The sequence below is a fragment of the Phacochoerus africanus genome, chromosome 4 (genome assembly GCF_016906955.1).
Source record: "Phacochoerus africanus isolate WHEZ1 chromosome 4, ROS_Pafr_v1, whole genome shotgun sequence".
Classification (NCBI taxonomy): domain Eukaryota; kingdom Metazoa; phylum Chordata; class Mammalia; order Artiodactyla; family Suidae; genus Phacochoerus; species Phacochoerus africanus.
Window position 1 is genome coordinate 31215233 of NC_062547.1, and position 13617 is coordinate 31228849.

Below are 13617 nucleotides of genomic sequence, written 5' to 3' on the forward strand. Positions count from 1 at the left end.
TCCCATCTTCTTTAGCGCTTCATCTGGCTCCACCTCCTGTCCATAACCTCACCTCCAGCCATATAAAACTTCTAGGTCCTAACCTTAGTTGATGAGCTCCTCTTTATTCATCAAACCCAACCAGATGTCACTTCCTTAGCTGAGGCTTCCCTGGAGGGATTCATTGCTTTTCCTCTGTGTTCTCACCACTCCCTGGCCACGTGCCTGTGACAGCACCCACTACTTCATCTTATACTTCAGTTGCGGATCAGTCTCTCTCCCTAACTGAAGAGGGAGGGAGGCCCCAGGAAACAGGGAAGCTGTATCATTCATTTCAAATCCACAGGACTGGCCCCAGTGCTTCTTTGGTGGGAAATACCACTGTATGATGTTTAACCTGGCGGAAAATTCCTAACTGAAAGGGAATTAAAGGGCTGTAGGAAATCACTTCTGGTGGAGAGAGAAGAGGAACTGCTGGGTGATGTGATATATGTAATTTTGGACAAAGAGTAGAACTTCAATAGCAAAAACTGAGGAAAGTGTTTTATGTTGAAGGAAGAACAAGCGAAAAGGCACACAAATGGGAAAGTGAGGGGGCATATTGAGGAGTGGAAAATCAATAATGATATATATATATATATATATATTTAATTTGTTGATCTTGCTTGGCACTGTGCTAAGCACATTTTAAAAATCAACCTTTAATCTTCACAGCAAACCCAAAAGGTAATAAATTTGGGTTTAGGGAGTTTAAATAATTTGCCCAAGTCCTGCAACTTATAGAGGGAAAATGAGACTCCAAAGGGGTCTGATGGGCTCCAGGACCTAGCTCTTGACTGTCTCATGGTCCTGCAGAGCTGGTTGTCATTAATGATCCAGGCCCTTGAGTTCTTTTATTTCCTTCCTTCTCTGCCAGAAACTTTCTATATGCAAGATCAATTTTTGTGTTTCTTATTACAGGTGCACTGAAATTTTAAATTTACCTTCTGCAGCTCGGAGATTGTTCAATGAAAAGGGGAAGGAAATCTTCAACTTAAAAGATCTTCAGAGAGATGAGCTGGTAAAGACAAGCAGAAACTGGAAAAATTAATATGTTGATACTATTAAAAGAGAAATGTTTTAAAATATAAGACTTCAGGCACCATTTTTCCACTTATTTTTTCTCAGAATTATCCTAATTCAGCAACCATCAGAAAGTAATATGAATAGCTAATTGCTGAGAGCTTACTATATGTCAGGCATGATTTTCAGGGTTGTGTATGATAGAACTCATTTAATGCTCATTAAATTAAATTATTAGCCACTTGTGATTTCTATCTTACTCTGAAGGAGATAGATTCTATATTCATTTTTAGGCCTTCAAAATGCAATTGTTTAACTATTTCTTAATGATAATTTACATTATTAGGGGAAAAAATCATCTCTAGTTTTTCCACACACTCTATTTGGGTGGTTGGAGAAGGCAGCCCAGCCTTTTCTCCCACTTACAGAAGTTGGGGTATCAGCTTAAGAAGAAAACCTACCTCTATTGATGCCTGAAATTCTTTGAACAGAGAACCAAGCTTGCAACAAATTACCAAAAGTTGATTCAGGCTTTGACTATAAAAATTCCTTGAAAGAGTCCTAAACCCAAGTACTGATGACCAGTATCAGGAGCAGCGTGGCAGAGTGAGTCTCTGTTCTTGGAGCCTGGTAGATCCTGGTTTGAGTTCTAACTTGATCGCTACAAGTCTGTTTGTTTATAGTATTTTCATTTTTGCTGCTGTGCTTATTCACAGTGTTATTTTAGAAAGAATTTAAGGTAAATTGCATTAAAACATACATTACAAAAAGATATATATATGTATTTTTTGTCTATGCCTGTGGCCTACAGAAGTTCCTGGGCCAGGGATTGAACCTGCACCAAAGCAGTGACCCAAGCCATAGCAGTGACACTGCAGATCTTTAACCCACTAAGCCACAAGGGAACTCCTATAAATTTAATTTAAAGATAAGTTAATGAGACCACCAGGGCAAAGGGAGTATGAGTGAAAGGAGCATGGGATGGAGCCAGGATGACTGTGATAAGGTCCAGCGTATTTGCTAGACGTGAATCTGCCAACTGTCCTCAGCCACTAACATGAAGATAGGAACATGAAGAGTTGCATGATTAAGTATATCCATGAGAGAAAAAGAACCTTGTTCAGAACAAAGGCAATTCTGACAAAGATTTTGCTAGGTCCACTACAAAGCATGTATGTGATGATCCGTGAGTGGCCTCAAAAAAGGCAGCATTGAGTTTCTTTTTCTTGTTACCAAGTCTTTAACAACATATTCCTCTATTTTTCCCTCACCTCAAAGAAACATGTATCATTTAAAGACATTTAGGAAGTACATATAAGCAAAATGAAGACGAAAATGTACCTGTAATCTTAGCATCTAGAAATATCCATGTTAACATTTTGGTGCATGTATTACAAGTTCATTTATACCAAGAGTTGTCAGAATTTTCTGTAAAGTGGCAGATGGTTAATAATTGAGACCATATGGTACCTGTTGATACATCAGCTCTGCCCTTGTAGCACAGAAGCAGTCACCAGTAACATGAAAATGAATGCGCAAAACTGTGTCCCAGTAAAACTTTGTTTATAAAAACAGTCAGTGGGCAAGACTTGGCCTCAGCCATAGTTTACAAACCCTTGGTTCATATCTACTTACCCTCCCTCTTTCAAGCCCTCCCTTCCTTCTTTCTTTCCTCCTTTCTTTTCTCTCCTTCTTTTAAAAAAGTTTTTTTTTCGATAACTTCTTATTTTGGAATAATTACAGATTCACAAAAAGTTTCAAAAATAGGATGGAGAGGTACTTCTTTTTAGAATAAAACCCTGGAGATCCATCAAAGCTGTTGTACCTATCAGGCGTTTGTGCCTTTTTGTCACTATTATTCCATGGTGCTATATATATACTTTTTTTCTTTTTTGGCCTCCCCATGGCATATTGTGTTCCCAGGCTGGGGATCAGATCTGAGCTGCAGTTGCAACCTATGCTGCAGCTGCAGCAGCGTCAGATCCTTTAACCCACTGTGTCCGGCTGGGGATGAAAACCTGCATCCCAGCACAGCAGAGATGCAGCCAATTCCATTATGTGGGAGTGGGAGCTCCTGTGATACTTTGTTTAACCACTTATTACAGGGTGTTTTGATTGTTTCCAGTTTGGGCTATAATAATGTTGCTGTGAGCAATTGTATACAAGATTAGGGACTCATTTCTTTGGCAGGTGTATGTTTCATGTGGAGAACATTGGATCAATCCTGACTTGTCCATTGCTCAGCAAAAGAAGCAAATCTTCCTGAGGAACTTAGCATCAGATATTTCTAAAATTCATACCTTCTGCAGTACACATAAAATAGAGGGTAAGAATTGGAATTACTTACCTTAGTATTTACAGCCAATATAAAATGATGATAGTGCTTTTTTTCTTTTTTATTCTTTCTTTTTTCTTTTTTTCTTTTTAGGCATATGGAAGTTTCCAGGCTAGGAGTCAAATTGGAGCTGCGGCTGGAGGCCTATGCCACAGCCATAGAAACACCAGATCCAAGCCACATCAGTGACCTATGCAACAGCTTGCATTAATGCTGGGCCCTAAACCCACTGAGCAAGGCTGGGGATTGAACCCACATCCTCATGGACGCTATGTTGGGTTCTTAACTTGCTGATCCACAATGGGAACTCTGGATGTTGCTTTTGAAAAAATTCAAGTTTGGAGTTCCTGCTGTGGCATAGTGGGGTAAGAATCTGACTGTGGTCACTCAGGTCACTGTGCAGGGCCTGGGTTCAATCCCAGGCCCTACACAGTGGGTTAAAGGATCCAGCATTGCTACAGGTGTAGCAGAGGTCACAGCTGTGGCTTGGATTTAATCACCGGCCTGGGAACTTCCATATGCTGTGGGTGTGGCCATAAAAAATATCAAGTTTGTTCAAACAGATCGTATTTCACCCCTGCATCTTGCTGTTTAGCCCTTTAGACTAATTTTTATATTTAAAAGAGTTGCATATTTTCATTCACATTGCACTTTGGATGTGCAAAGAAAACATACTTTATTTTGTCTTTAACAAATTGAGCCTTCTTTGTGGACCCCATGTACTTCTAGCAAAGAAAACTTCAAAAGTCCGGTCATGTTCAAATTTCATGTCATCCATTAATTTATATAATCCCTTTGGGGAGGACTTTCAGAGTCCTGGTTTCCAGGGTCTTACTTTAGTTCTTCTCTAGAATGGAAGGAAAGAACCTGGGGTGCAGAACTTCTTGCTTTCTGGGCCCTGTTGACTGAAGTCTGTGGTGGGTGGCAATGTTCCATTGTTTTGGTCCAGACACTGCTTTGAGTGGCTGATGCTTCCTGCCCGCCTGCCTCAGCCTCCCCTCTCCTCCCTCTAGCCTTCTGCAGCTTGGTTGTGGCTGGGTAGCCTTCTCTGCAAATCCTTGCTACAGAAGCTCTTGAGGGCTGCTTGGCAACCACTTCTAGAAAGCTCTTCGGCATGGCTCTGAGTAAATCCTGGGTCATGGATGTACTTCCGGGGCACCCCAGATCCAGGTTCATGTGGCTATGCTACAGACTGGGGTGTTGAGAACAGCTCAAGAAGTCAAGGTGTCCTGAACAATGGGCGATGTCCTCAGTGCTTCCTTGGTGTAGCTAAGATACCTGCAGCAAAGCCGGTAGGGAGAATCATGACACCCACTGCTGGTTTTCTGCCTTCTTCTGTGTCCTACCCTCAGGCCCAGAAATAGTAGGTTTCCTCCAGGTTAACTGTGAAGTTATACCTTTGATAAGTGGAAGCTAAAGGCTTTCGAAAAAAATCCTAAACCCTGACCGTGTCATCCTGACTTCCATGGCCATTGTCTTATGTTTGAATGTCAAAACTGTACTTGTACTTGTGCTTTCCTTTTGTAACATTTCTCATCTCATGGTCTTCTCCCTTCCCTTAAGGCCATCCCAGGACCAGGACAAACGTCCTATACATAGGAAGGCAAAAAAGAAAAATCATTAATATAATTTAAAACGTTATCTTATTGCATATATTGAACACTGTACATTCAGCTTTTGTATTTTTAAGGCATTGAGAACTTTCACTGAGGAGTCTTGGATCCCAGAGCATGATCCAGAGACATACATTTAAATATCGTAACACATTCAAATAGTTAGAATTTATAAGAACTAACTTATTTTTGGAAAGACCTATTTTTAGCACTTTTGACTGAGAATATCTTGAGGAAAGAATCTACAAAAATTAAATTAAGCAAAATCCAGTTTATTAATTTAAAGAGCAATTACCAGTTTCACTTAACATGTATTCTCTTAGATCAAATAGCTGGAAATTTCCTGAATTTTTATTTTAACACATGTTTTCAAATTCTTGGTGTTCTGAGATCATAACTAATATGTCCTTGCAATTTGTACATTTCTGCTCAGCTCTTGTTTTAGAAGTCCAAAGTGACATTGTGGCAGGAGCCAAGCTTGCTGTGCATAAACCAGTTCCTGGAGAAGAGAAGCAAATTATAGAACCAGAGGAAAAGCAAATGCAAAAAAATGCTTTAACAACGGAAAAGGCTTCCAGTGAAATTCCGTAAGTAATCAGTGTGGCCAGAAAAGCTACCTGGTTCGTATTTGAACTCAGCTCATTAGCTCAGTAATAGGACTGAGCCCATGCAGGGAACCCACGCCAAGTTTGTGAAGCTCATGTCAGTTGAAAAGCTAGTACTTAATTAGTTTCTTGGCAAAAGGACAGAGCTGGAGCTTCAATGTTCAACTATCACAAAGATCTGCTTTCAGTGATTTTGTTGTAATGTTACTATTTTTAAAAGATGAGAGTTTTAGGACTGGAGACATTTATTTGAGGAACTCATCATGTTTTGTTTTTGTAAACATGGACATCAGGAACAATTATGCTTCTGCCTTAATGTAGGTTCAAGTTGAATGCATTTTCCTGTGTTATCAGCCCAGATTGCAGACATAGCTGTCTGAACTTGGTTTCTATCTCCATAACCTCCTCCTTCCAATTCACCTCTAAGTTTTGTCTATGGACAATCATCTTTCTAAAACACAATCCTTTTAAAACATTCTTCAATTGCTGCCTGTTACAGACCGAAAAGAGTTTGTGGTCTAGAATCCCAAGCCCTCTTAACCCTGGTGCAGGCCTGTCATGAACCCTCATTTTTACCCCCATGCCCACCACCTCCGATCCACACTTTTCTTTCTGCCACGTGAACTCCAGGCTTCAGCTCAACAGCTAAAAGCTGTCTCCTGAACGTGGTGTACTCCACTGACTCCCTGCTACAAGCCTCTGGGCCACATATTCATTTCTTTCCAGCTGAAATGTCTTGACTTGCCCTGTCCTCATCTGTGGAAGGATCTTTATCATTGAAATCAATCGTAATGATGATTGTACTAGCAGTGTCCTTATCAGTCCCCTCCCCCTCCCTCACCAACCACCAACAACCAGGGCAAAACTCTGTCACATGTGTTCTGTGAAGACCAGGGTAACTGACTTTATCATCATTTACTGAGTAAATGAACAATCACTGAATTGATTTCCAAATTTTGAAACCCAAAAGAGCTGATCAATTACCATTTCAATAATTGAAAATTAATTTATATATGTCATTACAAGCTGTTTTAAACAACTGTTTTCATCCTCAGTTATAAGAATGTTAACTTTTATGTTAGGAATCAAACTTCCTCATTTTGGTCCTACACCCTGACCTTAGCAGAGGCACCAGAAAACCCTTTTCAGAGAGAGTGATTTGACCTCTATGGTATCTTCCTCAATAGTTGGGGAGTTGACCACAAACTTGCCTAATATCCCCTTTTGTTATTATTATCTATCCTCTGAGTTATTGGGGAAAAAAACATATAAACAGAAAGTAAGAAAATAGAACATCTTTGAGAAAAAATATTCCTTTTGCTCCGATTCATAGATTTCATCAAGGCCTGGAATCCTTGATCTAAAAGTGGTTGAGTCCACTCAGAACATATTTAATGCTGGATGGATCACGGTGACCATACTTAATAATACTGCATTGCGGGAGTTCCCGTCGTGGTGCAGTGGTTAACGAATCCGACTAGGAACCATGAGGTTGCAGGTTCGGTCCCTGCCCTTGCTCAGTGGGTTAACGATCTGGCGTTGCCGGGAGCTGTGGTGTAGGTTGCAGACGCAGCTCGGATCCCGCGTTGCTGTGGCTCTGGCATAGGCCAGTGGCTACAGCTCTGATTCGACCCCTAGCCTGGGAACCTCCATATGCCACGGGAGCGGCCCAAAGAAATAGCAAAAAGACAAAAAAAAAAAAAAATACTGCATTGCATATCTGAAAGTTGGTAAGAGAGCAGATTTTAAAAGTCCCCATTACAAGAAAAATATTTTGTAATTATCTGCAAGAATGAATGTTAGTTAAACACTGTGGCAATCATTTTGAAACATATACACATATCAAATCGTTATGTTGTACACTTGTAACTTATATAATGTTATAGTAAATTTTACCTTAATTAAAAAAACAAACAGGAGTTCCCATTGTGACTCAACGGTAACCAACCCGACTAGTATCTGTGAGGAAACGGTTTAATGCCTGGCCTCACTCAGTGGGTTAAGGATCTGGAGTTGCCATGAGTTGTGGTGTAGTTTGCAAATGCGGCTCAGATCTGGCTTTACAGCGGCTGTAGTGTAGGCCGGCAGATGTAGCTCCGATTCAACCCCTAGCCTGGGAACTTCCATATGCTGCTGGTGTGGCCCTAAAAAGACAATAAATAAATAAATAAATAAATGTAGAAAAGCAGTGCAGGAATCTCCTGCACATTCTAGGCAGGCTCTTTTGATCCTGTCTCTTCTTGAATACTCTTGAGTAGCTGAGAGATCACTGTCCCACAAGGAAGCCCATTTTAATGCTGAAATAATAATTTAGAATGTCTCTATCCTATAATTTCATCTGTTGAAAATATTCAAAATTCATCATCATTAATTCACTGAGTTGTATCTTTTCTAGGCTAATTTTCACCTAATTCTTTGAACCATTTCTGATGACTTGAACCTGTGTCACCTTACATGAGAAAGTAACAGAATTTTTCCCCAGACTTTCTTACATACATTTCTTTTCACTTATTTGAGAAATGGAATGATTTGAGGAGAGACATCCTAAGCGAGAGGTTAGACCATAAATCTCTGGAAGGAACCCTTTTGATCGCTGGGTTCTGTGTAAAGATATCTAGTAAAAACGATAAGCAAAAAGCAAAAGAAATGATAGGCACGCTTACCTCTGCATTGATGCTTTGTGGAAGAAAGGGCTTTCAGAGCATGGAACTTAAGGAGAACTCTCTCATTTTTTCTGCCTTATAGGCAGGCCCTACCCTCCTCTTAAGCCTCGTCTTGGGCTGCTTTTTCCTACTCAGTACATTCCTGTCACAACAGCTTCTTTCTACTCCTCAAATGAGCCACACATATTCTTGCCTCAGAGCCTTTCCATTTGCTCTTTTCTCTGCCTGGAGTGCTCTCCCTCTTGATTATCACATGGCTGACCCCTTCCCATGAGGCTCCTCCCCATTTCAAGTCTCAAGCAGCATCTCTCAGAGGAGCCTTCCCTGACTCCACTGCTAAAGTAGATCTTACCGCATCCCACCCAATTTCTACCACAATTTCCTGTTTTATTCACTTGTGACACTTGCCTCATTTATTTATTCATTCACCTGCCTATTATCTCTCTTCTTCTCACTAGAATGTAAATTCCATGAATCCCGAGAACTTATCTGTTTTGTTCATCACTTTATCCCCAATATTAAACTCTGTGCCTATAATATAGTAGATGTTTGAGAAATGTTAGCTAAAGGAATGAATGACTAAGTAATGACTAATACATGAATGAATGAATGGACAGAAATGTATTAATAAAGCCAGATGTAGTTTTGAATGGCTATTCTAAAATTGACTTGACTGTACTTCATTTGCTTGGAAGCCGAAGAGCGTATAGATATCCCAACTTAGAAGATTAAACATCTGGACTTGGAAGATGAATCTTGTTAATACCTTGCTGAATGCGATAAAACTAGGAGTGACTTTTTTTTTTTTTGGTTTTCCTCAAAGAAAAGCTGTGTTATTTATTTTCAACACAAGATGGGAAAGCTGTGTTATTTATTTTCAACACAAGATGGCACTGTTGTCTCTTTAACTGTGAATGCGATTTTTGACCTGAGAAGTTACTGGTACTGCAGTTCTAAATAAGGCAGTTGTTACCCACCAATTTCATATCCACATGTAGTACTTTTGTTACATTTGAAAAGTGTATGGTCTGCTCTGCTAACACAGGAATTGTCCCTGAAGATTTGGGTAATTTGATATTGCTTGCAGTTACATCAGATTACCACAAACACCTTGGTGACCACAGCCTCCCCTGGAGAACTTTATTTACTCATACGAATATCTAGAGTGCTGAAGTATGCTTGCTACTTTGCCTGTATATTTTTCCTGCCTTCAGCAGAGCAGTCTTCATATTGTGTCATAATCCCACGGAAGCAAATGTACCCTAAACAGTGTCTAAGAACTTAGTATATTCAGGTCTGCATAGTGGCTATGCTTCCGATTTCATCTTAATAGGGAGCCAGAAAGTTGACTCTGTTATTTAAACTATGACTATTAAGTAGTTTTGTATATAATTGTCTATAAAAATGTGACATGTTTGTGCTGGTGCTATTTGAGTCTCTCTAGATTTTTCTATTGAGAGGAAAAGTTAATTAGAATTCCTTAACATTGTCTAATGAGTAAATTTTTATGAAACCCAGGCTGTCTTTTCCAGACAGAATTATGACACATTTATGGAGTAGGCAAGAGTCTCATTACATATTTGTTATGAATTTCTAAAACTAATGAGTAGTCTAATCTTACAATTTTTTAAAAATATAATACATGGCCCCATTTTTGTCTTGAGTAAATATAACAAAGATGAATGCTGTTTATTATATGATTGAGGAATTTTACTTGCAGCCTTATATTAAAAAATCTAAATTATGTATTAGTAGGATGTGAATTTGCAGTATTAGGCATCGTTACGGAAATATGACTTCCAGATTCACTGAAATCCTTCAAGGTATGATCAGACTACACCTCAGAGAAAATTCCATGAGCATAAACTAGAATTCTTAGACTTGTGTTTGCTTTTGAACCTTGGCAGAGATTCACATGCAAGAGCCCATCTCCAAATGAAGGCTTGTCACACACTTCTCAGGTATGCCTGGCAGGAAACTTCTCATAACTTTGATGAGGATGACAGCCTTCCAAAGAAAACGGAAGAAGAGCTCTTTGAAAACATGGAACCAGAGAATAAATACAGGTAAAAAGTTACAAGGAATTTCTGTTAAAGATTTCTGCCTGGTCTTAGATTCACTCACTTTGGGGCAGAAATATTCCTGAGGATTTACGTTACTGCTGGTTACCGTTTACATCAACACATTTTTGTGTTTCTTCTATTTTTGACCGAAGTATTTATAGGTACAGGTGGGAAGATCCTTCTCACATTAGCTATATAAAGTAATTTCTTGTTCACTGGTGTCTTTTCTGTTAAAAAGTAAGCTTATTTGTCTTTGCCTCCTGAGGACTTAGAACAGAGCCTGTGTGTTTGTTGAATGAATGCGTGAATGTACTTATAAATATGCATATAAGATGCCCTGATGTCTTTAAGAACTTAGTAAAATGCAGTTTCTTCCTTTTTCATTTTTTTTTCTAGTAAATGTTCAACGAAATGACAGGAATCTACAGTAGTTTGTATTCCATTAGCTTTATACATTTACTTAACATGACAGCAATTTATATGAATTAAACAGTTTTGCCCCTTCAACACTTAGCATTAGTTCGTGCACATAGTAGGGGCTTAATAGATGTCTATAAATTAATTGCTAATGCATTGTGACATTTAATAGTTTTAATAAGTCTGCTTAATGACTTAAGAGATATTTAAGAGATTCCTTAACTTATTAATGTTTAGAATTTTGGTTCATGATATTGAGTTGTTAGCAAAGGTTGAAAAACTTGGAGAATGGGGTTCTATTTGCCAGGGATTCTGTAGATAGAGGACAGAAATTATCATTATTTGAACAGAATTCCTTTATTTCTTCCGTTCTGATTCTGTATGCCCTGTTCTGCCTCCTACCACTTTTTCCCTTTAACTAAATTATCTCAAATGAATTTTTTCTTTGCTGATGGATTTCTTATATTCTCTTAGGTAAACATTTATTCCTATTACAAAATAAGCTCAGAATTCTACTTTTTACATTAGCTTGACAGTGCAAAGCAAATAACATTGCTGCTGTCCTGATGATAATGCTTCCTCATTATAAGTGAATTTGGTTCACGGCGGGTCTCTTGCCAACAGAACTTGCAATCTCCAGAGCATCAGTACACAGGACATTTTTCTGCTGTTAATGGGATTTTCTTTATCTCAGCCATTCTCCCAAACAGAGCAAAGTGCAGAAACTTCGCCGCCAGCAGTTTGAGTACAGAGATGGGCAAATTATAAGCTGCACTGCTCCTCAGCTAGTCTTGGGGGTGCAAAGCCCCAACCCGCATTCAGGCACGGAGGTGGTTTTGGTGGATAAAAAAGCAGATGATAGTCATCAACGCTGGTTGCATGAGGAAGACAGCAGGTAAACCCCTTATATTTGGGCAATAATATATCAAAAGGTGAACGGGAGCCTAGGAGATCCAGCATGATCTCCACAGAGCAGGAAGGGGTATATTAGAGGACGAGGGATTTTGTTTTCTTCTTTCTTTCTTTCTTTCTTTCTTGCTTGCTTGCTTGCTTGCTTTTTAGAGCCATAGGTGCAGCATATGGAAGTTCCCAGGCTAGGGGTCTAATTGGAACTACAGCTGCCGGCCTATGCCACAGCCACAGAAATGAAGGATCTGAGCTGCATCTGTGATCTACACCACAGCTCACAGTATCGCCGGATCTTTAACCCACTGAGCAAGGCCAGAGATTGAACTCGAGTCCTCACGGATACCAGTCGGGTTCATTATTGCTGATCCACAACGGGAACTCCTGGATTTTCTATTTAACATAGCCAATAATTTTTTATCCTACTCAAGGAAGAGAAAGCAAGTGAAATCAAATGTAAATGCTCAGTAGTCTACACACAACTCATCTACTGTGGGTTCAGATAAGAAACATGAAATCTGACCAAGTGGGTTCATGGTTTTAATGGGTCACTGAGGTCAAGAGAAAACCAAGTTCTCATCTAATTAAATTTTATGATTTTGGAATTCCTGTCGTGGCAGTGGTTAGCAAATCCAAGTAGGAAACATGAGGTTGCGGGTTTGATCCCTGGCTTCACTCAGTGGGTTAAGGATCCGGTGTTGCCGTAAGCTGTGGTATAGGTCGCAGACACAGCTTGGATTCCGTGTTGCTGTGGCTCTGGCATAGGCCGGCAGCTACAGCTCCTTATTAGACCCCTAGTCTGGGAACCTCCATATGCCACAGGTGCTGCCCTAGAAAAGACCTTAAAAAAAAAAAATATATACATATATATGATTTGAAGGGATCAAGTGAGAATTTTAAAAAGTCTCATTTAAAAAAGTTTGCAGTACTTTTCCTAACTCCATCTCGTGCCTCTCCCCGCATGCATGCCTTCCCTCCCTTCCCTGCTTCCATCGTATAACCAACTGATGTGAGCTCTATTCACACGATGGAATCAAATTGGTTCTTACCTTAAGTGTATCAACCCAGTGCAATGGCTGGCCCTTTCTGGATCTAGATTCAAGCCCACCACTGTCAAAAAGGTTATTACTGAGACATTCAGAGGAAATTTAAAGTAGTCTGATACTAGATGATAATGAAGGAAGTCTTGCTAATTTTGTTGAGTTGTCATAATGATTTAATGGTTATGTTAAAAAGAAGTGTCCCACAGGAGTTCCCTTTGTGGTACAGTGGAAATGAATCCAACTAGTATCCATGAAGATGTGGGTTTGATCCTTGGCCTCACTCAGTGGGTCAAGGATCCAGCATTGCTGTGAGCTGTGGTGTGGGTTGCAGACATGGCTCAAATCCCGCGTTGCTGTGGCTGTGGCCTAGGCTGCCAGCTGCAGCTCTGATTCAACCCAGCCTGGAAACTTCCATTGCTGCACCTGTGCCCCTAAAAACAAAAAAATAAAAAATAAAAAAATAAATCCTGATCACTTGGATGTATATTGTAGTATTTACAGGAAAATAAGAAGTATCTCAGATTTGCTTTAAAATATTCTACTAAAGCAAACATTTTTAAAGTGGAATATGAAACAGGAATGGCAGAACATTGATAAGTGTGGGTCCATGGTGGTTTCTTAAACAGTTCTCTCTGGTTTGGGGCATGCATGTACATTTCTTTAACAAGAGAGAAAAAAAACTCCTTGGCTTTTTTGATCTGCTTTGAATTCTACCGTTAGGACTATGAAATGGGGCTCTAGACCCACGTTAGTCTGTTGAAATCTACAGGAAGTGTGTTGTTTGGGTATCTGCTTTGTTTTGTTTTGTTTTGTTTTCTGAGAAAGAGCTGTGGTTTCCATTGGTGTCTCAAAGGGTATGTGATGTAAAAGACTTAGGAGATGGCTGCTTTGAGAGAGATGGTATAAGCCTCAGCAGGGGGCAGCAACAGGC

The 13617-nt window shown here is 39.7% G+C and overlaps 1 protein-coding gene across 1 annotated transcript in view; it reads left to right on the forward strand.

Moving 5' to 3' along the window:
- DCDC1 (doublecortin domain containing 1) overlaps positions 1–13617 on the forward strand; it is a 393003-nt gene that overhangs the window by 327004 nt on the left and 52382 nt on the right. Inside the window, 5 exon segments of the mRNA XM_047776089.1 lie at positions 940–1039; positions 3232–3367; positions 5423–5576; positions 10165–10323; positions 11432–11632. Of these exon segments, the coding sequence (XP_047632045.1) occupies positions 940–1039; positions 3232–3367; positions 5423–5576; positions 10165–10323; positions 11432–11632 (750 nt within the window).